Here is a 24680-nt window from a genome sequence, read left to right as displayed (position 1 = left end):
GCTGCTTTTCGCTGCTGCGCTTGCAGCAAGGGGCTGCTGGGCAGGGCAGGGCAATGCCGGTGGTGGCCCAGTGCAGCCCCTACGCACACCTTCCTTGGCTAATGGCATTTTCTCAGCTCCCTGTTGCAGATATGCAGGATCCCCATCTCCCCCAGGGTACAGCAGCCATGGGCACTGCTGTATTAGCTGCACCAAACAGCCTGTCTGCCCTAGGAACCTAGATCCCAATCCTGCTGGGACAACCCTTGTACCCTGAAACCCTGGGTGCTGCCTCTGCAAAGCCAGAAACTCAAACAGTTCCAGAAGACAGAGACAAATGGGGGGTAGAGAACCCCAGAGACCAGAGGTTGTGCCCCAGCCTTGATGAAACCAGTGTGTTTCCTTCCACCAGCAGAGTGTCCAGCGTGGCAGGGGAGTGCTGGTTTCCTGACAGTGGTGCAGTCACTGCATGCCAAAAACTGGCAATGGCAGAGCTGCAGCATGTTAAACCATGGCAGTCTATTACATGCCACAGGCAAAGATCACACAGTAAAATGTGCTCTTTTCAACAGCAGCCTTGAGAAAGAGAAGACAGCTCTGTGGAAAAAAAATTACTTGAAGTAAACCAGATTTTTCACCAGCTGAGCCCACCATTCAGGCTGACACAGGCAGCCAGGGAGGGACCAAACTTCCCTTCCAAGTCACCTTTTCAGCAGGTGGTAGAAATCTGCAGAATATTGCTGGCTCACTGGGACAAGGGCAGCTGATTAGCACTGCTCTCATATATAGTGCAGGGGCTAGGAGGAGGAAGGAGGCCATGGAAAGAGATCTGAAGGACAGCAGGGCACAGGGACCAGGCTAGGCCTGGAATTTGCAGCTTTGCTTTTGTGTTATCCAAACAGTGATACTGACAGCATGCTTCAAATCCTCTTCAGCACACTTTGCATGGAGGTTGGGACAGGAAAAGAGCCTCAGCTTTTTTGCTGCTGAGAAGAGACTCCCAACAGGTAACAGAGCAGCAGTGAGGAGCCAGCAATGGAGAAGAGACACAATGAGTCTTGTTTGTTGACATGCTTCAATATTCAGGGATGAACTGCAAAAAATAGCACTAAAAGAACAGAGGTGTGCAGGGACAAAGCCCTTCCTGGCTGCCCCATGTGCAGGAAAGGCTGTCAAAGGTAGGACAGCTGGAGAGAGTTGATCTCTGCTGTGACTCCTCTTAAGAGATGTTTTCTCCTGGGCTTTAATCCCTTTCTCCAAAGACACGCACATCAGATGGGTGCTAAAGTGAGTACAAAATGCTAATATGAGAAATGCTTCTCACAGTGCTGGAATATCAGATACTTAGTTGGCAGGTTTCACCCTGCTCTGCCACAGAAGTAGGCACAACAAAGACAGGAGCACTAGACTTCAAGTCACCTTAGCAGCTTTGCTACCTGTTCCAACTCCACCCCTTGCAATGATATTGCAATAGCACAGGTCCAGATATTTCCAATGAAAGCAAGCCAGGGGTGTCCCGAGGGAGCAGCAGGACCTCACTTCTTGTGCTCCAACACATACTTGAACAAAACCAACTTCTACCATTAAGAGCTATGCTGGAAGAAGGCAAAACCCACGATGAGTTCTGCTGCCTCTCAACTGAGATTTCTCATTATACAGTCTCCCCTAATAAAGGTATCACCAACTGCTTCTGTGTGTGGTCTAGGGAAGATACTCGCCCACCAGCTGCCTGCACATGAGGCACCTGCTGGGGACATAGCTGTTGTTCTGGGGCAAAAGGAGGCAGAAGAGATGGTAAGGCATTTCAGTTTGGAGGTTCCCTGATTGCTCTGCATTGGAAAAGGCCAGGACACAGGCCTCAATTCAGTCCTGACACCAGTTGATGATCTTTACTGCCATGCACAGAAAATTGTCTCCAAAGACAGTGAAATTGGCATTTGCAATGCTTTCCTGAAGCATTCTCCGCTCTCCCCCCTTTTCACAGTTGCTGCAGCAGTTCTTCCTTCCTTTACCTGCCATAACACATTGTCTTCTCAAATGTTATGCACCATTAGTTAAGGCCTCCACACAAACCTTCCCACAATGTAAGGGCTCAGAAACAGTAATTCCTGTGCAGCTGAAGATGGCCGGGAGCTCAAGCAGGAGTGCTATTTAGAGGTTGCATCATGTCCCACTGGTAACTACTTAAGTCAGCAGCAAATTTGGCCCAAGGGCTCTGAACTGCCAAACATTGCTGACTAGCCCATGGATTGCTGTAAAATGTCATTTGTGCTGCTCTTACTCACAAGAGAAAATTTGCAAAGCTAGGTGGGTCCAAATGTCACTGCTGAAGGTTTGCTGCTTGATTTCAAGGCAGTAAAGAATGTATTGAACTAAAAGATGAAAAGACACACAGCATGCAACACTGGAGAAGATAATTACTCGACGGAAAAGTAGACAAGGTTGCCTTTTTTGGGGGCAGGAGTAATTACTACATTCTGTGGGACACACTGTGAGAAAAGCTCTGCCCAGCATTCTCAGGGGTATTTCTGAACCTGTATCATCATAATCTCCAAAAGGTGTTACTGCCCCATTGGTAAAATCCTTTGTGATGCTGCCTTCTATTCTGCTCTTAAGTTGAAGAATGTGTCTCAGAAAAGTGCAGTTTCCCCAAGGAGAAGGTTGTATCTATCTTGCACTTTCCATGAAAGCTCCTGAACAGCTTTCTGCAAGCACGCTGGAATAGAAAAGGAATAGCGCCTCTGCTCCACCAAAACTGCTGGGTAACATTTTAGAAGGAATTTATCTCCTGGACCAGAAGAAGCCATGAAAATTCCCTGAAGAGAACTCAAACCTTCATTATTGATTTGGTAGCAATGAAAATTCCTAAGGTCTCAGTTCATCCCCTATAAAAAAAAGCAGCAGTCCTGCCTGCCCCTCACTATTCATTGTCAGAACAATATCTACTTTAATTAAATCTGTTAAAGTAGAATATGACACCCTTTGGGACACAGATTTAGAATGAGACTGTTTATCAAGTGTAGATAATACTAATTGTTCCCATGGAGATTTATCTGCTATGCTAGTTACAGTATCAGGCTCTGGCCTCAGCAGCCCATGTGCTGAATTAGAAGAGAGAGGTGAACCTTGTTTACAAAAATACAAAGTTCTGAAAGTTGAGGATTTCTTTCGAGTGGCACAGTCAGCGACCTGGAGCTCACCCTCTTAGTTCCTGGCCTTGACTTGTGTGTCTGCAAGTCTGGGAATATTAATAGAAAGAAGACACTATTAGAGAAATATCCTTGTAACGCTCTTATTTGCATGACTGCTCTTCAGTTAGCAAGTGGCTAATGCCATCTGCTCCTGTGTCATCTGAGGGTTAACTCACAGCACGGTCGGACCCTGAGTCACTGTCTGTGTAAGCAATCGCAGCTACAAGGCCAAGACAAGGCATCAGCATGACAATGCCCCTGGCTCCTGGCTACCTCCAACTACTCCACCATCCTTATGTGGCAGTAACGCTCCAAAGGTCACACTGTCCCTTTCTAGCACTGCGCTGTCAGACAGAGAAGAGGGCTTTGTGCCACAAGAATAAGGCAAGATGAAGCAGACTGGTTCTTCAGCAGAGTGCAAAGTAACAGGGCTCTGTGAAGTTCCTTGCGGCCAGATATCTGAACACTGATCCTAATGCACCCTACAGCTGGGAAGGCTTTGAATACCACAAAGTCTTCACAAAAGCTTTGTCTGCTTCAGCTAAACTCTGCATGTTAACAAGTGTCTGCTATTGATCATGGTAATTCAGCTTCAGGATTTAAACAAGAAGAGTCAGTAACAAGGAAGGGGAGGTGCTCCCATACTTTGATGTGGTTGCAGTTCAAGACCTTCGCTTCACTGCCCTGGCCACGGATTCCCCACAGCTCATGCAGGCCTTGCATTTGCTCTTTAGGCACAGCACAGCAAGGAGGAAGGGAAGTTACACTGCTCCCACCCTGGGCTACCTTGGGAGAACCAGCAGATACCTGCTGAGACTGGTGGGAAGATCATCCTTGGCTATGTGACATGTTGGACTTGTTTCTTAAGGGAAAGAAGCTGCACTGAGATCTGAAGAAATTGCCACCACACTCTAGTCTTTTACCCTCATCAGTGATCTGCACTGAGGGACAGACAAGAGCAGGAAGACATTGGGTCATCAGTGTTGTCTGCAGCCTGGTGGATGACACTACATCCAGAACTGGAGAAAAGACAGCAGCAGACATTCCTGCAGAGTTCGCTCTGCACTGACACACCTTGTACTGCTTCCAGAAGGGTGATGATGCTTCCTTCCTTCACTCCCTGAGATTATGCATCTGCCCTCATGCTCTGAAGTAACTCATAAAGACAATCTGGATTTCTGAGACAGGACACATTGCAGAAGGAGTCATTCTTAGTTTGATTCACTGGCTGTTTTTCAGACCACTTTGTCCTGGTGATCTGTTGCGATTAAATCACATTTATAACTTTTCATGCTTCACCTCTGAGTCAGACATCAAGACAAGCTTGTGTAACCACTGTCAATGGAGCTGCCTGACTGGTAGGCCCCAGCTGAGTGATACCAGGTACAAGATATTTGAGAAAGCTGATGGGGGAGTGAAGCAATGACTGGGACTGGGTGAACAACCACCACAACTGCTCATGGGAAAAACATCACTGATTTGGGGTGCTGGACCAGTTTCCATTTCCCTTCAAAAAGGCAAGTAATTCAGGGGCACTATGAGGAGTGGGTATTTAGCAAAAGTTGCTATGGTCAGGATGGGTTTCTAGTTGGATGGTGAAAAGCCAGAAATATATACAATGACCCCTGGGACATCCCCATTCTCTGACTGGCTCTGCCCAGCGCGTGCCTCCAGTGCTTGGCATTTCCTATTGGTGTGCCAACATTATTCACTCCTGTTTGGTCACCATGAGCCAAGTGCTTACTGGCTATTCCACAACTGATCAAAACAAAGGAATCAACAAAACTACAACACCTTCTGGCCTAAGAAGAACAAGAGGACAGAAAGCAGCAGTGTGCTCTACTGTGTGCCATGGTTCAAGCGCAGGTGCTCAAAAGCAAAAGCCACTACCTAACCTGGGCTTAGAGATCTGAGCTCCACAACACCCCAGGCCAGTGAGCAATGTGACCCTGTTCTGCTCGTCTCTTTGTTTGATGGCCTGAAAATATCATGTGGCAGGTCAAGATGCTGCTTTCCACCACCCAGCTCACTGCCACAGGTGGAGCTCGCTGTGCTCTGCATCCCAGGCCTTACCTTAAAAGGCACTGCAGATTTATAGGAGTCAGGCACTTCCCAGCTCAGCAACACAGACGTTTTCATGACAGCATTGACGCGGAAGTTCTTAGCAAACACTGAAATGAAAAACAAGATATTTGAGCACTCTAAGGACAAGTCAGGAGGGAGCCAGGCAGCAGCTTGGCTCCAAGTCTCTCTTTGTCTAACTCAGCAGCAGAGGTCGAAGAGTTCAGCTACAGCAGAGAAGTGAGAGATGAGGAGAAAAGAGCAGCAGCTTTTTACCAAGTCTCCAGTGTCCAGTCGAGTTTTGCTTTTTGACTATCCTTTCCAGCATCACAGGAAGGAAGCTGCAGGCTGAACTATAGCCTTCCTCTCTCCCACTCCACTCACACTCTCTTGGCCCTTTGCCATGATCAAAGAACAGTGGTGCTCAGGTACTGGATCTGCAGATGATCCTACCCAGCCGTCTGCTCCAGTTCAAGCAAGAGCCTTTCATGTACAGATAAAACAGCACAATGTGCCTGTGGAGTGACAAAGGCACTTTCTCTACCACCAACACCCCTCTCCTCCCAAATGGCAACTTTAAGGAAACCTTTGCTGAACCTCCCCTCATTGAACTCATTTTACACTAGGGAGCCACACAGTACCTGATCTCATTAGTCAGAGCAAAGGGGAGCGTAGCCTCATGAACCGAAGCAAAGGTCCCTGTCCCGGAGGCAGAGCTTGCTGTTAGGGCTTGTTAGAGGAGCACTTACCTTGCTCAACAGGCATGGTCCGGGACTGGATGCTGGGGCTGAGCGGCCCAACCCCCTTATTGGTGCGGGCCCTCACTTTTATATCATAAGTGGTATCAGGCTTCAAATTAATCAAAGTGATACTTGTGTCCTTGGTGATGTTAACCAGGTCCTGCTGGCTATTTATGTCCCTGTATACCACTGTGTAGTTGACGATCTTGCCATTTCTTTCTGCCAAGACTGGTGGGTCCCATGCAACTTCTGTAGTGGAAGTGGTGAGACCCACCACACGCAGGTTCTGTGGGAAGCCGCTTGGCACATCTTCCGCAGTAGTGATCTCCTTCTCAAACTCTTCTCCTGGGCCAGCTCTGTTCTTGGCAGACAACTTGAAGAGGTACGTGGCCCCCTTATGCAGGTTGGTCACAGTGTAGTGATGATCTCTCTTCCCGAAGTCTATCGTGTTCATCTTTTCCTCATCAAGACGTCTGTACTGCAGCCGGTAACCCAGCAGCTCCCCTACCATCTCCTTGGGTGGGTGCCACTGGATGAGGGCTGTGTTCATGGCTGTCGTGCTAATCATCATGGTGGGCTTCCCCGGGACTGCAACATAAAGACACAATGACCATCTATAGCCTAGGAGGAGGGGAAGGAAGGATCGCTTCTGTGCTGCTCAGTCCATGAGGATTGAGGAAAGTGGGAAAGTTCAGACAACAGGGTGAAGAGGACGACAGACAATTCACATGGATAGAGGCAGACCGACCCTAATCCGGTGGTGAGGGAAGCTGGAGCCAGCCAGCTTTTGGCTGCCCCTTTCCCATGTGCTGCCAGCTAAACAGGCAATAAATCCAGCCATATCCAGCCCCAAAATTCATCCCCTTTTACAGGAAAGGTTTAAGGTACCTCAAAGCATCATATTTATCTCAAAGAAGATCTGAATCCCGTCCTCCCAATCAGTGGTCTTCAGACAATCCAGCCAGTGCGCAGCACCAGGCTATGCTGGCCCCGGTGCACTGTACCACAACAGACACACAGAAGCCCGAGTCCAGCGCCCTGATCTGTCTGGAGGCAGACAAATTTCATCCTGAAACCTTGCAGTGTTACCATCTGCAGAGGCAGCGAGCAGAGCTGGGCGGGCTGTTTGCCATCAGAATACATTTTGGTTTAGCTGATGAGCAGATTCGTGATGTCAGTGCCGATGTGAGAGGTGAACACAAATGTTCCACAGGATTTTTGCTTATGCTGCACAAGTCAAGGGGTGTTGCTGTCACTGGATAGGAACTGATGGCTTTAAATTGATGGTTTAATACCTTGATCTCCTTCAGTTAAAAAAAGGCTGCGTCTTTACATCAGCTCAGATTTGTAAACAAATCAACTGATAGGGAAGACACTCAGAATCAAAGGCGTAGGGCCATTGATATGAAAATGGGACTGTAGCCAAACCTAGTTAGATATCCTCGCACAGTTTTGAAATGTATAAACCCACGGAGGAGCACAAGAGAAAAACGTATTTGACAGAATTATGCCCCGATTTTGCCATCAGAGGGCGATACCAACGCTCCCCTTTGAGGTCAAGCCTGCAGACGAGCCTGTACAAAGGCAGCTCTGGGGGTGGTTTTGTAGGTATTTAAGACATACAATTACATTTCCACTGCCAGTGCCATCCTCCTTGCACTCATAACACGATGTCTAAAAGCAGTTAGTATTAAGGGATACGTTATTTTCAAAGCTGATTCCAAATATTAACTTTAAATGCGCATCATAACATGGGAAGATCCACTGTGGTTTACAGTGCAACACTGGGATGTTTAGGAAGCTTTTCCTGTTTATAGGACAGCTGTAGCAATTTGATGAACAGAGCATACAACATGGCGAGGCACAAGGGAGACAGCATTTGAGATTGTGACAGTGGAAACTACCTCTGGAGCTCCCCATATGCAGCGCAGAGGAGATGGCAAGCTGTTCCTTGTTTAAAAGCACCAGGAACAAACGCTCTCAGTTTGCACAGGCTGCCTTCCCCTAATAACAAGTGGTAAATACTGTTCCCGTGGCTGGTGTGAGGAAGCAGCAGGATTACCAGTTGTAGGACAGGTCTAGTGAGTGGAAATCGAGGACAAGACAATGTCAACTAGTTGGTGCCACTGCCAAAGGAAAGCTTGACCGCATCCGGAGGAAAGCACCTGATGAGCTCCTGGGTGCCCCTGCTCCAGGCCGAGGCTCCTGTGTTGCACTAGGCACAGGGTACGAGTCTCTACTGAGATAGCAGAATCGAACTGGCTGGGATCACCAGGACCTAGAAGTTGTGTCCGCAGCACTCCTATGGCAGGATTTGTTGCATTCCAGATTTTACCACAGCTCTAGGAGCAGCTGGGCTCAGCTATGTAAGCCTGGGGAGGCAGCGGTAGCAATGGCCAGAGTGGGGAGCTGAGAAGCAGCTCTGAGGAGCCCTCTGTGCCAGGGGCTATCCCAGGCAGCACTGCAGTCACTGAAGGAAGCAAGAAATGGCACTTGCCTACGGGAACAGGCCATGACTCCAAAGATGAGGGAGGGCCTGGACTTTCAGGCTTCCTCTTCCCAGGTCTCTGGACTATGCAGATGAGCTCAGACCCTTGAGTTTCACTGCTCCCTCATGGGCCCTGGCAGTGTCTGTCCATCTGTTTGTTGGACTTTGCTCAGGTGATCCAGTGGCAAAGCCTGTAAGTAAGGGCTGGAGATCACAAGAGTGTGTACCTCTGCAGCACCTCCAGCCCTCTTGCTTCCTCCTGTACACGTGCCTTGGCCATACTCCCCATGCACCTCTTGGGAGGTTTTACTACCACCCCTACAAGGCTGCAGCATCTGCTGCCCACACTCACCTGCCCCTGTGGTGGTGATGACTTTTGGCTTGCTGCGGGCACCATCTCCTTTGGTGGTGTAGGCAGCGACTGTGACAGAGTAGGTGGTTTCCGGCAGCAGGCCTCCAATGACCGTCTCCTGGGAGCACATCAATGAGGCAGAGGAGAGGCAAACAAGAAGAGCAAATACTTGTTACTGGAGTGAGCAAAGGGAAGGCACTGGGGTCAGTGTCTTCAACAGCAACACACCGACAGACTCGCTAGCTCACACTCATGCTCAAGCACACACGTCTCGCACACAGAGCCAGCAAACAACAATCGCTGCCACTCCAACACTCCCCTGCCTAATTTCAACCCGTGCCTCTAACACTTAGCCTTTCCAGGGACCCACTAGCAACCTGGCTCTGGAGATCTGTGGCCCGTAATGAAGCCAAACCCCCCCTGCCACAGCAAGCCCGAGACTATGAGGACTGTGGAGCTGTGAACTAGAGCAAAAGCCAGTTCAGTTGGCTGCAGAAACCTCTTGGGGGTTAATTTGGGGATTTTTAAAGTTGTCTCTTGCAGCAGAGCTGCAGGGAGCACAGGCGAGGCAGGGGCGGGGAGCCCCAGGCAGGGAGCACCTGCAGTGCTACAGCATCATGTTCACCCTCCCTGCCAGGCATGGCATTGTAAGGACGGGATGGGGTCAGCACAAGGTGTTGGCAAGACCTGGAGGGAAAACCCTGCGCCATGGGAGGTCTGGGAGGAGGGCGGATGTGCTAGCACCCCTGCATGCTCTGGCTTCCTCTGGGCAGGAGGAGGGCATGGCTCCGCACTTCAATTTGAGATCAAAGAGGGAAGCACCACTCCTCCCTCCTGGCCTCCAGCGGCAACATGACTTATGCCAAGCCTGGCTGGCCAGGCCTGCAAGGAGCAAGCACAGCAAGCTCAGCAGCTCCCGGCAACTCTCTACGAGCTCAGGGCAGCCACCCCTGAACTGTGTTCATCTGTGGATGCTGAAAAGGGACCAGGGCCATTAGCACTAATAATCCATCCAGTCAAGGAGCAAGAGACAACCAGGCTGGAGAAGGGGCTGAGGAAGCTTTTGGAAAGGAGGCAGAGGCTCCAGGTTGGTTATTTATCCTTTCAGACAAGGAGAAGAGCAGAGATGGACAGCATTAAGCTTGAGTCACTGAGGACATGCATCATGGACACTGTTAGAGGCTGCTCCAGGGGTCTGATCTCTGCCCAGGGGATCCCTGCCAGCTTGAGGGGTATGAGGGGCACCTGTGGTTGCTCTCAGAGCACAGCCAGTCTCCCAGCACTCACTCATGCAAACACCCACACTATTACACCCAATGATTTCCAGTCAGTGCTGCTGGTTCAGGCTACCTGCCCAGGCTTACTCATCAAAATCACCGTGTTACCATTGCGGAACCAGCCAGCCCAGAGAAAAATCAACAAGCACCAACAAGAACCCCGCCAAAATCACCGTGTGAACCAGAGTCCGATCCCAACTCCGCCCCTGCAGCAGATCGTGTGTGCGGGTGAGTGGACGTGCAGTCCAATCGGTGCCAATGGACCCGCAGGGGAAGCACTCACACAAAACCTGCAGACTCTGAACATCCCAAGAGAATTCACTCCTCCCAAATCCATGCAAAGAGAAATTCTCACGCAAAAGCATGCCACTGGGAGCAAAGCAAGCAAGCTGAAAGGAGGGGAGAGAGAGACGAGGGATGGATGAAAGAAGGTCTGATTGCATAATGTAAACACAATGCTGTCATGACAAAGCCACTCTGAGCAAGAATCCTCCGTATAAAGCAGGAGGAGAAATGCATCGTGCCGGGGAAGCTCACAGTAGGGCACGTAATTGAATTGCTGACTCTAAAAAGGTTATTTTCTAGTTTGTTCCTCCAAATTTATATTTCAAAATTATGTGGGAAAAATTGGATTTAACTGTTTAAATGTGATTGTTTTCTTATTACTATCTGTGTTTCAGCCAAAGGTCACGGTTGAGAGTGTAGGTTATTTTTCATGACTACGATCAATGTGGTTTAAAGATTATATATCTAATTTCACCGTGTAACTCGGTGGGCCAACTACTGCAGAAAGTAGGATGCACCTCCTGAGTCGATCACTTGAGCCTGCCTAAAACTGCACTGCAACAAGCTGAAAATACAGATTATAGGAAATGTCAATTGCTTTTCTGCATTTAGTAGCAATCTAAATGCCAATTTTCTCTGTATTTGCTGCTTGTGGAAGGTTTCACAATGTAACTCTCCAGCCTCATTAAGGGAGTGAAAGGGATGTTTTGACAGCGCTGTGTCTACAAAATTCACAAATCGATTTACCAAACCCCTCTTTTCCAACCTGGAACACACACAAGTGGTACTTACATGGTCGACGGAGTCCTCAGTTCTCCACTGACGGGGGAGAAAGGAAGGAGGAGAGAAAAATGGAGACACAGAATTTTAAGGGGCAACGTGTAGGAAAGGGATGACGACGATGACAACAGCAGGGGTTAGCAGGACTGGGTTGGGGGGGATTACAACACTTACACACAGCGGGTCACTTGGCACAGGCTGTGCCAAGGGAAGAAATGGCATAGAGCAATTTTCTACATGCCGCTAGCCTGTGCAGTAGGTCTGAGATCATTCACACAAACAGGGGCAAGGAGCTTCCTTCTCATATGGATGGAGAGGTCACCACTTCCTAACTTTGCAGTCCTCTCCCTTTCTGGCTTGGTTTGTACTTCTCTGCCTCTTCCACGAGCCGGAGCAAGAAGGGACAGCTTGTACCAACATGGCTCTGGGGCTGACTGCTGCCCCACAAGTCACTCACAACAGTTTTGTTTCTGTCCTAGTGATCCTCCAACCATCATCTCTTGTTGAGAACCAAAGACTTCAACACACAAAACTCAGAGGGCCCTCTCTGCAGGGAATCACCAATGCAACATTTACAGAGCTTCTCTTTCCTGTATCATTTGCAAGAAAATGCTCTGGGGACCTCAGAAAACCAGTAAGTGTCCTCTCTTGTAAACAGTGCAAAAGAGGCTGAGATCTTACAGAGAGCTCCACACTAAGCTGCTTCTCTCCAATGGCGCTGTATGGTTTGGGAGCAAGACTCAAACTGGCACATGTACTGAGGAATCAGCTTCTCACTCCCAATTACACAACACCAAACGGCAAACACTCATTTGGTAAGAGCAGCCCTGCAGGTAAGACTTCTACACAACCATTTCCCAGCAAAAGCTCACATGGATTCCCAGCCATGGCAGCTCAACTGGGGCTCTGAAGCGAGAACACGCAGGTTTCTGGCTGGATTTGGGGCTCTAAGGCATCAAAGCTGCATTGGGGTGGTGAGACTTAGCAGACCTTGGCTGCTGCCATGCATGCCCATAGCACTGTTCTTTGTGGTTGATGCACCAAAAGAAGGTTTGCAGAGATCACAGTGAACTCTCTCAGCCAAGGTGATGCATTACATCTCAGGTTACTAAATCTGCCTGGAGGAAGCACCGGTCAATGGGTTCAAGCACAGAGATGAAAGTGGAAGATAGGTATTATTGCCCCTGACTCACAGTCTGAGCCTTGTCAAGCCTTGCTTCTGAGCCTGAGCTGCCAGCTGTGAAATGGTGCTCAGAGACTGACTTCCCCAGGCCACCGGGAAGCACCGCTAATGCTGCTGAAGTGCTCGGGAACCTGCAAGTGCGGCAGAAGTACTAAATCGCATTAAAGCTACAAGTTGCTTTTTGTACTCAGGCTATTTGAGGTGGCTTTCACAGGCTGCAGCATATCGCCATGGCAGAGGACACTCCTCAGCAGTAAAATACATGGCACATCTTCAAAATATTTGTTATTTTATTCTTTAAATTCAGAAAAAAGCACTTTTTGGAGAAATGTTCCTGTAAGATTTTATTATAGTTCACTTATTTGAATGCCATGAGACTGATTGCAGTAGAATTATCCCCTAAACCATGTTAAAATTTAATTTCAGCAAAGAGGTCAAGTTGTCCCTAAAGATATCCTATAAAACCAAGGCCCTCACTAAGTATGATGATCACTGAAGGCTCTCTTTCCGCATACATCTTGGTGTTATTTCCAGTGCTGCATGCTTAGCTCAACTCAAGTCATTGCTCTTGATGTCCTACCTGCACCAGCCAGGCCACACCATGGTCAACAGCCACACACTCTGCCCTGCTGGTCTAAAATCTGGCAAAAGTCTTGCTACAGGAAGGAAAAGAGGCCTGGTAGCTCTTTCTCCTAGAAATACACTTCTGCTCCAACACCATATCCCTGGTGGATGAGGGCCATGTGGATGGTAACACCTCAACCCACCTCCATTGCAGCTGCAGGAGCAGAGGGTGACACCCCACTGCAATAAAACAGTGGAGCAGACTCGAGCTCAGGAGGCTACTGCATCTCACAGCCTCCCACACCACTGGAGGGAGTTTGTTACCCACCAGGAGTTTAGAACAAACGTCTAATGTTCAAACTCTGTTTGCTCTTATGTTTCAGTGGACTTTAATCTTGCATCAGATCAGAGTGCAGAGAAATGCCTTGAGATCTGTGCTGAAGGAGTAGCAGTGAAAAGCCAGGCCTGCATAAATACCCTGGTATGAATTCAGTTGCATTATAAAAATACCATCTGCACATCAAAACATCTCCTTCCTTAAACTATCTCAATTGCTTCTTAACTGTTTAAGGTTGGTCAGTAAGACAAATTGATCTGAAAAGCCCAGGAGCTGTCATAAAAAGAACTCAGACAGTGCTGCGTGCACGAGGCAGGATGGCTCAGGGAAGTGCTGAAGCTAACAGTGTGTATTTATGGCAGCTGCAATGCCTTAACGTTTCATTTTACACTTCAACACCGCACAGCGTAGTCATGTCTCACCAGGGAATGGCTGTTTTCCTTGACCACGGCTCTTGCAAAAGACAGACTCAAGCCCTCCTAAACAGCCCCAGCTATGGGAAGTGGATATTGCTGTTTTCTTGCAGATCCTTCTCCTCTCTGCTTCAGTGACTGTGGTGCAACAGTAAACTCCAGATGTAAACTCAGGTGCTCAGCTTGTGGGATGTGGAGGGGTCTGAGGGCTCCAGAACTTCACCTTTGTCCACTACTGGAATCCCTCTTAGATGGTGCCTCTAGGTTTTGTTGCACTTACAACGCAGAGTACAGCTCACCTCCATGCCAGACTCTTACCTTGACGAGTACACATGCATGAGGAGTTGTTCCAAGTAGATTCAGATAAAGATCCTTGACTATCACCCAGCGAAAGAGGGAGGCTGTAAATTCCTCTGTGTTATGCCTGAGGTGGGCACTGCCCAAGAAGAATAAGAGCCTCTGCTTCCCCTTTCTCCTCTGATCTCAATCCAACAGCTTGAAGTGCTTGCCGTTACTTCTTCCTGCTTTTCTGGAGCAAGCTGGTGGGATGTGCGCTCGGTTTGCATGCTGGATGGAGAAGTGCCACCTGCGAAGACCACACAATCTTCCTGTGAGCCTGCAGCCCTTCTTGTGGGCAGCACACCTCTCCCCTGCCATGACTCTGTTTGCAGAGCAGGAAGAGGAGGTGGCAGGAGTTTCTCCTCCACAAAGCCTCATCTCCTTGTACCTGGCTGTACCCAGCCAGCTCCCAGCAGCAGAAGCAAAGCCCTCTGGCAGGCTGGATCTGCAGAGGGCTGTAAGCAGCAAGGCTAATGTGTATGCCACATCCGCAGAGCGATGAAGGCAGCAGGTCCCTGGCATATATGCTGCACAGTTGAGGGCAGGAGCAGTTGTTGAGGCTGCCTTGCAGCATAGGGAGAAAGTCCCCCCTCAAGACGTTCCAGTCCGGGCTGAGGAGACGCAGCCTGGGAACAGGACAAAATGGATCAACAGCTGGATTCGCGCAGGGTCCAGCTGCTTGTCTTGGAAAGAGCAAACAAGAGTTGCGCTTGCATGGGAACCTAAAGGGGAAGGGAAGGCCTGTCCTCCCCTAGCCCTGCTGCCTCCTTTGTGCCTGGTGCTCCAGACTCAGCATTGCTGCCTGGCACTGCTCAGCACTGAGCTCCACAGGGCACGTGAGGCTGGTACCTGTGGAGGGATGGAGGGGATCAGGCCCACTGCTCCTCCTGACATGCTGCAGCTGCCCTGGGATTGGAGACCAAGGAAAGCAGGTGGGGCCCTGCCCTCCCCTGAAGAACGTAACGCTTGTGCCCCATGGCCCCGCTATCCTCTGCTCCCTTAAGCTGGTGAGGACTTGTATGAGAGTGGTGGGGCGCAGCTGAGACCCTGCACTGGTGCCTCTGCTCCTTTCAAAGCTGCTCTCTCGGTGCTTGGATGTGTTGTGCACAAGACCCAGGGCACAGAGATGAATCTTCTGCCATTGCCCACCATGGGACCTGGCCAAGTGGCGATCGGCAGGGCCTGTGTGGGAGGCGGTGCAGGTATCTGACCCAGCTCTGCAGCGATACACACGCTCTCCCTGGGCACTCCTCCACAGGGCATGGCCGCATTTGCTTGTTCATCAGTCTGTCATGAGGAGGTGAGAGCTCAGACTGGAAGGCACAGAGGAGTCTGATGGAGGTCATCAGTCACAGAAGCAGGCAGAGAGGGGAGGGAGAGGCCTCAGCTCCATTGCAGGACCTTCCTAACAACTGATTACTCTCCCTAGGCAGGAGGCTGTAAAATAAAATGTGATCTCTCCAGCACCAGGGCCCCCATTTCTCTGCTGATGTTTTAGTCCTTTCCGCTCAAATGGTTTTGAAAACTCAGAATCTATATTATCTGCATAGCTAACATCTCCATTACCTTTCATCTTCGTTTACTCTCTCTATATTTCTCATCTTCAATCAGGAAAAATCATGAGTCAGCTTTAATACCAGTGTCTTCATATCATCTGCAGGAAGCAGATTATGTGGTACATACCTACTCGAAACCAGCACAGCCTGGCTGGGCAGGAGGAGGGGTTTGGCCTACATGTCCAGAGCATTTCTTCTCTGACCCCAGATTTTAAATTGGTTTAATTCTTTGTGCACTCATATAAATGTTTATGAGTACTGAACTGTAGCTATATTCTGGCCATCTTCATCTTGTGACCTTCAGGGACAGGTGTTCCAGTGAATCTTTTTGTTTTCTTCCATAGAAAATAACTCTTCTAAGACTACTCGTTAAAGTTTGATCTGGCTGTTCACAAAGACACGCACTGCTGTACTGAAAGATGGCAGCTCTTACAGGGTTCTTCAGCTTCTGGAGCAGATGTATTTCATCACCAGCACAGGTCATGCCTGGCTTCTCACTCTTTTGGGAAATAAAGATCTCTTCTGCCAAGTCAGTGAAACCTCTTCCCTGCAGGGTCATCATTACTTTATCCCAAGAGTGACATGACTCCTTCAGAGTAGTCACTTCTCTGCAACTATCTTTTCGCCTTCACTTCTATCCAAAACTTACAGTGGATGAGTTCAGCATCATATACACCAGAAAAAAAAAAATAAAAATCACAGCAATCAAGAACTTTCCCACATAAATTCACCAAATACTGGTAAGTGGTCTGACAGGCCAGGAAACTTCAAGCAACTTGCCTCCTTGATGCACACATTCAAAATAATGCAAAATCCAGCACTCCTTGGAAAGTTTCTGGCTCTGGCATCCTCATTCCTGCACATTAGCATGGGGTTTCTCTCTCTGAAATGTATGAGTAAGGAGTGAAAACAGAACTGGCTGGGCAAGCATAAAATATTTGAAAACACCAACAAAAACAACATTGCCAACTTCGCCCACCTACGCTTGGGACCAACCCATTAACTCCAAACTCCAGCTGAACAACACAGCATCAATTGTTCAAACACCACAGAAGATTATATCCTCCTGGAATAAGTAAAGGGCAGAAAGCAGCTTTTCTAGCGATTAAAATAAAGCAACATCTGAAACATAAACAGAGTCGTGCCCCTGACAACACTGCAAGGACCCTGAAAGCATTTTCTCTCTTCAAAGTTTTCCCCTTCCACATTATTACCGAGTTTTATCCTTCAGAATATGAATGGGGAGTAAAGCTGCCTCTGTGCACTGCACTCCCCACTGACAAACGTATAAATGATTCACAGCTGCGTTCAGGAGACAGATCAATTAATCGTTGCAGCTTTCCAGTATTTATATTGGGCATCATTCAAGCAAGCCAGCTCTGAATCGATTACTCGTCGCTTCCAACAGCAGCAGATCCTGTACTTCATTTATACGATTATCTTTGTTGAGAACAGCGTGGGTCATCCAGGACGAAGGACCCTTGCTCCAAAGAAGAGTTGTATTTCATCACAGACAGGACACCAAAAACTTCCCTGGACCCTGGGAAAGAGGCAACTACGCACTGCAGGGCTGAGCGGAGCACGCAGCCATGGCTGCAGCACTGTGTGGGAACAAGGCCTCAGCTCACAGCCCGTGAGGCACCCAGGAGATTGCAAAAATATGAGCAGATTGTTGTATGGGGATTGCAGAGGGCGAAGCCATTTACAGGCGATGTGGGTCTGCAGCTCACTTCCTCCCTTCCCCCCGAGCCTTTCCCAGACTCAGCTGGCTTCATCTATAGTTTGGTTTCAAGTGGCAATGCAAGGTCAAGTCCTTGCCTTGCAAAAGCAGGAGTGAAGGGAGGCTTTGCTGACTCACAGGAGGGCTGCCCCGCCTGGCATGCTGTGCCCACCCAACGGTGCAGGGCCACCTCCAAGCCCCACATGCAGGCAGCACCCCGGTGGACTCTGCTGAGAGCAGCTTTGCCCTGAACGTAGTCAGTAATATGGAAGAAGCAGACTCAAGGCTTATTTAAAACTCTCTGATGGTTTATAACCTGACTGGCAAAACACAATTTGCTCCAGCTGGAGTCTGCACAGGACATGGCAGGCAGAGAGAGGTACGTATTGGAGAAGGGGTAGGAGAAGAGCATTTTCCAATACATCGTCTTTCCTACTGCGATCCTTTTCTGATCAAACTTTTTACCCATTTGTAAGCCACAGTTTAGGGATAAACTGTTTGCTTTGTTCAGGCAGGGCTGAGTCCCACGCTCTGAAGCCACAAGAGGACCAGCCTGGCCCTCTGTGGAGAGGGAAGGTGCCATGCCCACCAGCCCATGGTCCCCACACCGTACCTGTGCTTCTGACAGCATGACGTCCTTGATCACTGGCTGCCCTCGGGGCTCGTTGTTTTCCAGCTTCACGTACGTGACCTGGTACCCACGGATCTGCCCGTGCTGCTTGTTGGAGATGGGCAGCTTCCAGCTCACCCGGATGGCTGTCGAATTCACAGACTCCACCTCCACCTTTCGTGGTGGGGCACTGGGCACTGTAACACACACAGGACAGACAGTTAGCAGGTACCACACAATCAGTGTCAGCTACCTCTCACTCCTTTCCCACCTTCCCTTCACCTCATTGCAAGGATGGCCCTGCTGGCACAAGCTCCCTGTACCTGCCCAGGAGGTCAGACTGCAGTTTTCCAGTGTGACCATATCCCCCAACCCTTTCCCAGCATCCAAACACTTTTGCTGCTCTCAGTAGGAAAGTGCACCACTGTGATATGCAGGAGCACTCCTAATATAGGTCAGTATGCTGGATCAGACCCAAGGTCCTTCTATCCCTCTCCTGTCACCAGCAACAGGGGAGCAAGGAAGAGTAGGAGAATATAGCAGAATATAAAGAATATGGTAACCACCCACAGCACAGGATGCCCTGTGGCAGAGGCAGGGGTTTTGAAGCGTTCTTTGCATCCTGCCTGTCACACCACCTCCTCTCATATCCCCCTGCGTACACCTAAACACAGTCCCACAGCCCCAGGTAGCGCGACTGGGCACTGAGCCTGCCTTGCGGGGAGCCCTGGTACCTGCCACCAGCCAGAGTGCACACGTGCTCTTCCCCTGTGACAGCAAGAGGTTAATGAGGGAGAAAAGCACCATCCTAAAACAATAACCCAGAGCTCAGAGACAGCAGCCACTGAACTCAGCCAGATAAAGGGGCCCATGGGGATTGTGACAGCTCTGGGGACTGTATTTCATGCACGGCTAGCTGAATGCTTTTTGATAATAAAATGAAAAATTACACTGCCCAGAAAATATCAATTTTCTTGCAAGGTGAGGACCGTTTAAAAATGTATTTATACCCTATTTACCATTTGGAAAAATTACCTCCTTATTACTTTTTGCTCTTGCATTGACTGTGACAAAAATGTCAATGCTAAAAAATTAGTTTCTCAGTTGCTCCTCGAAAGCCCCTTCCGGCTGAAGCAGCTGGGAGCAGAGGTGTGCGCTCCCTGCAGAGGAGACGGCTGCTAGGCGAGTGCCTGGTACCCAAGTGAAGGACCTGGGCTCCATCCTAGCACCTCTACTGCAGGACCCCTTCCATTCTCCACTGCCTGGGAAAATCCAGAGGTTTGGAACCCCGTATGCCCCAATTCTCAACACAGCAAGAAACAATCAGTATTAGACAATTAGGGATGGATAACTGACAAGCAGACATAATGAGTACTGCTATTTCAACCAAGTAGATGGGAAGAAACAGCTACCCAGCAGGTAAGCACAGTTTTTAAGCTGCAGGGCAATTCATTATTTTCCCCAGATGTCCTTCTTAATTGTAGATAATTAAATAAAATAGAGAAAGGAGGAATGGAGCATTTTAGCATCATGAGGCCAGCTCAGGGTATGGGAATGGAGGGGACTGTGCTTGAATAGTTACCACCTTCTGGCTGGAGCAGCCTACGCTGTAATCCACAATTCACTTAGTGCAGTGACCTTGCACAAGCCACAGGGCTCTTCTGCCCTACCCAGACACCTGCCCACACACACAGTTGGAAGTCCAAGTGAAAAACAAGATCCTCCCCGAGAACCAGACAGAAACTGCGTGTCAAGCTCTGCTGGCAAGAGAAAGCGGGAGGCCTCGGCAGGACACAACACTGGGACACTGTGGGGACATGAAAGATGCGAATGTGAACAGACCACAGTGTTTCGAGGAATGCTATCCTACCTACCTCATTATGGGAACTATGTGCTATGTCTGAGACCAGAACAGGGAAAGTTCAGTTTGTCTTCAGATCAGTTTAGCATTTCTCATTCCTTCATTATGGCTATCTACTGAGCATCAGCATGTCGGAGGGATATGAAATCACTCCTGACAGCTAAGCTGGAATGTCCCACCACGATGCCCAAAAACTGAGAGAGCTTGTTGCGACATTTCTGGGGTAGCAGCTTCCCCTGGGCTACAACGCTGCTGAATGAGAACTGAAGCAAACAATACAGGCAGCAGGACACACACACACATATGTTTGCCAGCCCAGGAATGCAGTCAGCGAGCATTCCCAGACACCACTTCCAGAGCCACGGAGACGTGGGGGACAGTGGCAGCTCATTTAAGGAAACTGTAATGTGTCTGGTTTCAATTTGCTATGCTGACTGGACAATGCAGAGATCATCCTTTCTTTGCCTGGATGCTGCATCTCTTTCTTCTCCCATTAAATCTGCAGCTTCTGGGGTCAGCATGAAGCCATGGAAGCTCCTACTGTCACCCTGAGCTCTGGCACTTTCAAAGGAAATGGCTTAAGTCATGATGACATAACTGACAGCCCTGCTAATACAAAGCAATTTCTCTTTAAAGCTGTCGTACCCAGTAGAGTGTTCTGTACATGCGATATTCTGACTCTTAAGCGGAAGAGCAGATTTATATAAGCTGTGGCTTGCCTGGAAGCCAGGGCAGGAAGCAGCTTTCCTGTGATATCTACAAGTTTCAAATGGATTTCTTTTCTCCTCTTTAGTTTGCTGGATTTCAGGTCAACAAGTAAACTTCAAGCCCTGATCTAACAATGTGAGAAAAGCCTTTGTCTGGGAGAACTCAAATCATAGAAAAGTTTGGTTGGAAAACACCATCACGATCATCTAGTCCAAATGTAAACCCGGCATTGCCAAGTTCACCACTAAAGCATGTCCCCAAGTACTACATCTACACGTCCTTTAAGTACCTCCAGGGATGGGGACTCCACCACTTTCCTGGGCAGCCTGTTCCAATGCTTGACAGCCCCTCCAGTGAAGAAACTCACATTACCTTCAGTAAAATGGAAACCACCACCACCAAACACTAGAAAGCCAAAATGGCAAAGCAGTGTAACACCTCCTCATGCACACAGGAAGCACTGCTAACACACACAGGACCCTTGCAGGACCACGCTGGGACACCTAACCCACAGCCTGGAGGCAACCTTTGTATCAGAGCAAGGGCCAGCAGAGCAGTTCCCCTACCCCACTCCAGGGCAATGGTGGAGACCCACTCCCTGAAGCAGATGACTAAAGCACTGCTCCTGACAGGTGCTGGTCCTGTTTGAAAAGCACTCCCCACCCCCTTTCCCCCCCTCTCCCAGCAACTCAGCTAGAAGAGTCCTGGTTAACGCGAAGTGGCAGCTGAAGGAGCTGTTCAGTAACACCTACCATCCTCATCAGTGCGCACGTGCACGGGGATGCTCTCTGGTCCAGGCCCCACATCAGTGTGAGCCCTTACCCACACCTTGTACTCGGTCCATTTCTCCAGGTCCTTGATCTCCCAGCTGGAGTGCTCCCGTCCAATGCCATCCACCACATGCTTGGTGTTGTCATCTCCTTCCACTGCCTGGTACGCAATGGAGTACTGGGTGATGACCCCATTGCGGCTCTGGGCAGGCGGTGGCACCCAACTTACCCGGATGGTAGTGGAGCTGGTGCTTATACACTCGACTTCTTGGGGTGGGGCGGAGGGGGCTGGGGATAAATAAATGAAGTGGGGAGATGAAGGGAAATGAGTGAAAGGACAAACCAAAATGCAAAGGGAACTTTTACCCAGCCAACTGAGCACTGAACACACACATGGAAATTCAGCCAGTAGCCTCCTGGACAACTGCCTGCCTTCCTCGCAGATCACCAAAGATGGCACTAGGGGCAATTTGTATTTGAAAGCCTGATGAACAGCATGGAGAAGTGCCGTTCTGCATCAGAGAACACCTCTTCCCAAAGCAGTTCTGGACACTCACTTTACCAAACACAACAATGACAGTAAGGAAAGGGGGGGTGCAAAAGAGAGAGAGACCGGCAGGGAGAAGAGAGATGCTTTCAGTAAAGATCTGAAGCAGATGGAAACCAGAAGAGGTAGGAAGCTACAGAAGGCAAGAGTGGCAGAAGGGGAAGCTCACACAACAGATTGTATGAAGGCTTGCAACAACTTGCTCCTAGACAAGTGGAGGAAACAAAAGAAGGGAGGGACAGTGGGTGACTGAGGTTGGCTGGAGTGTGTCCAGGCAGGGTTTGAAATCATGACCATCAGCTGTGAGCAGCTGCATGACCCAGGTGGGAGCCAGGCACCATGTGGAAAAAGGAGATAACATGGTTGTGCTGTTTTGCACGTGTGCCTACTATCTGGGACTGACTGCTTCATGCCTGCCAAACTGGTTACCTGCCTCAGCAGCTTCCTGGCCTGTGGAGCTGTACAGGGGAAGGTAGGCAGGTCTTGTCCCCTCCCAAGCAAAAAACCACCTGCACTTTGCGTTAACTTCTAAGCCCCAGCAACGTTAACTGGCCACAGAGCGAGGAATGGGATCTGGGCAGCGGACACTTCTCATTGGGTTGAGGAACAGTCCCCTCCACACAGCATTGCTGGGGAAGAGCAGTGAAACAAATCTGGGGAAGGGGTGAAGAGAGGGATCAGGAAAGGAGAGGTGACCTGGACAAAGCAGAGAATCTCTAGGACACTTGCCTGGTTCATTCCCTTCTCCAGCCTTGCAGAACTGCTGTTCTGTTGCAACAGGGCCCTGGCAGCATGGGAGCCCTCTCATTTGGCCTCACTGCCCAGGGGTTCTGCAGACAGCATGCCTGCACAGAAGGTAAGGGTGGAAGCCTGGAGAAGGAAGGGAGCCCATCTGGTTGGGGAAGGCTTAGGGAGACGGGTGCATCCCTGGGTGCTTGCACAACAGGCAAGAGCCCTAAGCAGAGAGGGCAGGGCACCATCACCAAAAAAAGCACGCACAGTTGCTCCAAGGCTAGGAAGCTGTCTGGCCAGGCAATAACAGAATACAAGGTATCTTGCTTTGCCACGGCAGGTGAAAGGCCACTTCCATCCTTCACTGCACCTAGAAACATCTGAAAAAAAGACTGGAACCCTTCACCATGCTGCAGTCCTTGAAGTCATCAGTGCACCAGAGTCAGCCCTCCTGGGGCACAGGGACAAGCCTGCCTGCTCACCGCCTGTGCAAAGGTGAACACAACCTACATTACTCCAGATGGCAGCGGGGACTTCAGACAATTAAAGCACCCAACAATTGTGCCTTGGCTTTGCTGGGCACAGGTTGGAAGTGGGAGAAGATCTGGGAAAGCTGGGGACAGCAAGACCTCCTAATGCCATTGGTGACCTCTGCTTGCTGGGAACAAGATCCACTTGCTTGCAGAGGCAGTCGCAGGCTGCGTGTAACTCTTAGTGCCCATTTCTGTGCTCAGGGAGCAGGGCCCATCCCTGATGCCCAGACTGTGGTGCCTGAGAGAGGAAAGATAAGAGGGAGAGTGAGCAGTGATGGAGCTGGAAAAGACAATGTCTTACCAGTCAGAATGCTGCTATGGGAGCTACACTGGAGGAAAGATAAGTCAAAGCAACGTGTGGAAGCAAACAGTTGCCTATGTGAGGGAGGCAGAGCAGGACCAGCCCTGCCATCTGGTATACCGGAGGGGAGGAGGGGTAGAAAACAAATCCTCACCCTCTTTTGGTTAATCAGCAGAGAAGTGGCAGAGAAGACAGTAGGAAGACGTAGCACCAAAGCAACACCAAGAGTGAATTCAGGGAAGGCATAAGGTAGACACAGTGCCTGGCGGCATCCCTCAGAGGGGTGAGGTGAGACATAAGGAGCTTGGTAAGCCTTTCCTTTGCCACTCTCTGCAGAGAAGCCCTTCACAGAAAAGACGTGCTCTGGCTTTGGGCCTCCACAGCATCCCTTGGGATGCAGCAGTGAGCTTCTTCTCCAAAGGCAGCTTTACCTGGCAGTGTGGGCAGGTTGAACATTGGCTGTTGACTGGGTAAGAGTCACACACATGATATGCAAGACAAAAACTCAGATTAACACTTAAAGAAAGCAAAATAAAACTTGATAACATGAGCAGGATCAACTGAAAATGCACAAGTGGTGGAAGTGTCCCTCCTGGGGCCAGCAAAGAGCAGACTGGGTGGCCAGCATGCACCCACACAGGCAGATGTACCCACAAGCACACTGTGCAAACCTCTGCTGCCTCCAGGCTACTCACACCAGCCTCCCTCACCAGCCCACAGCAGCCCTGTGCACCCACCCGGCCCACCTACTCCTCAAGCTAGGGAAAAGGTAGCCTCAAGACCCACCTTCGTATCTCAAGTGAGAACAGCATTTTAATGCTGAGGCCTGACGGCACAAAGCTGATACTCCTCTCCTGCATCTCACTGCTTGCCTGAGGCACTGCAGACTCCTAGAAACCTCCCCCGTACTCCTCAGGCCCTCAAAGCAGCATTTCTTGTACTTTTTGCAGGGTGCTCAGCAACTAAGCAAGGAGCTTAGCAGGAGAGACAGCCCAGAAGGCAGCTGTCTTCACAGGAGATGGGATCCGAGCTGTGCTGCTGGAGGGGCGCAAAGGAGCACTGCATCCCTCTGGCCTTCCCATACAAGCATCCCTACCACTCCTGAGCAGGGATGCCACAAGAAAAGCCCAGCAGCATCAACACAGACATCCTTCTCCAGCCCATTAGTGACTCATTAGTGATGACTGCCTCCTACCTTACCCTTGACTGGTTTGTCAGGGCCAGGAATAGAGCCTGAAGACAAACTCTTTGGAAAGCAGGACTCTGCTCCTGCAGTTTGTGTCCCACCTGAACATGTCAACCTCCAACATCTCACAGCCATTCTCAGGACAACTAGATGGAAGAGTGCAGGAA

General features: G+C 49.7%; 1 protein-coding gene across 1 annotated transcript in view; it reads right to left on the bottom strand.

The window, feature by feature from the left end:
- Positions 1–24680, bottom strand: part of PTPRF (protein tyrosine phosphatase receptor type F) — a 292186-nt gene that overhangs the window by 42479 nt on the left and 225027 nt on the right. The window contains exons 14-19 of the mRNA XM_029084975.1: positions 21197–21502; positions 17879–18072; positions 11166–11192; positions 8812–8929; positions 5981–6559; positions 5244–5341 (exon numbers count right to left, since the gene is read on the bottom strand). Coding sequence (XP_028940808.1) covers positions 5244–5341; positions 5981–6559; positions 8812–8929; positions 11166–11192; positions 17879–18072; positions 21197–21502 — 1322 coding nt within the window. The remainder of the gene's footprint in view (positions 1–5243; positions 5342–5980; positions 6560–8811; positions 8930–11165; positions 11193–17878; positions 18073–21196; positions 21503–24680) is intronic.

Source organism: Antrostomus carolinensis, unplaced genomic scaffold (genome assembly GCF_000700745.2).
Source record: "Antrostomus carolinensis isolate BGI_N321 unplaced genomic scaffold, ASM70074v2 scaffold13845, whole genome shotgun sequence".
Lineage (NCBI taxonomy): Eukaryota > Metazoa > Chordata > Aves > Caprimulgiformes > Caprimulgidae > Antrostomus > Antrostomus carolinensis.
The sequence above is the reverse complement of the archived record's forward strand: the minus strand, read 5'-3'. Positions and strand labels throughout refer to the sequence as shown.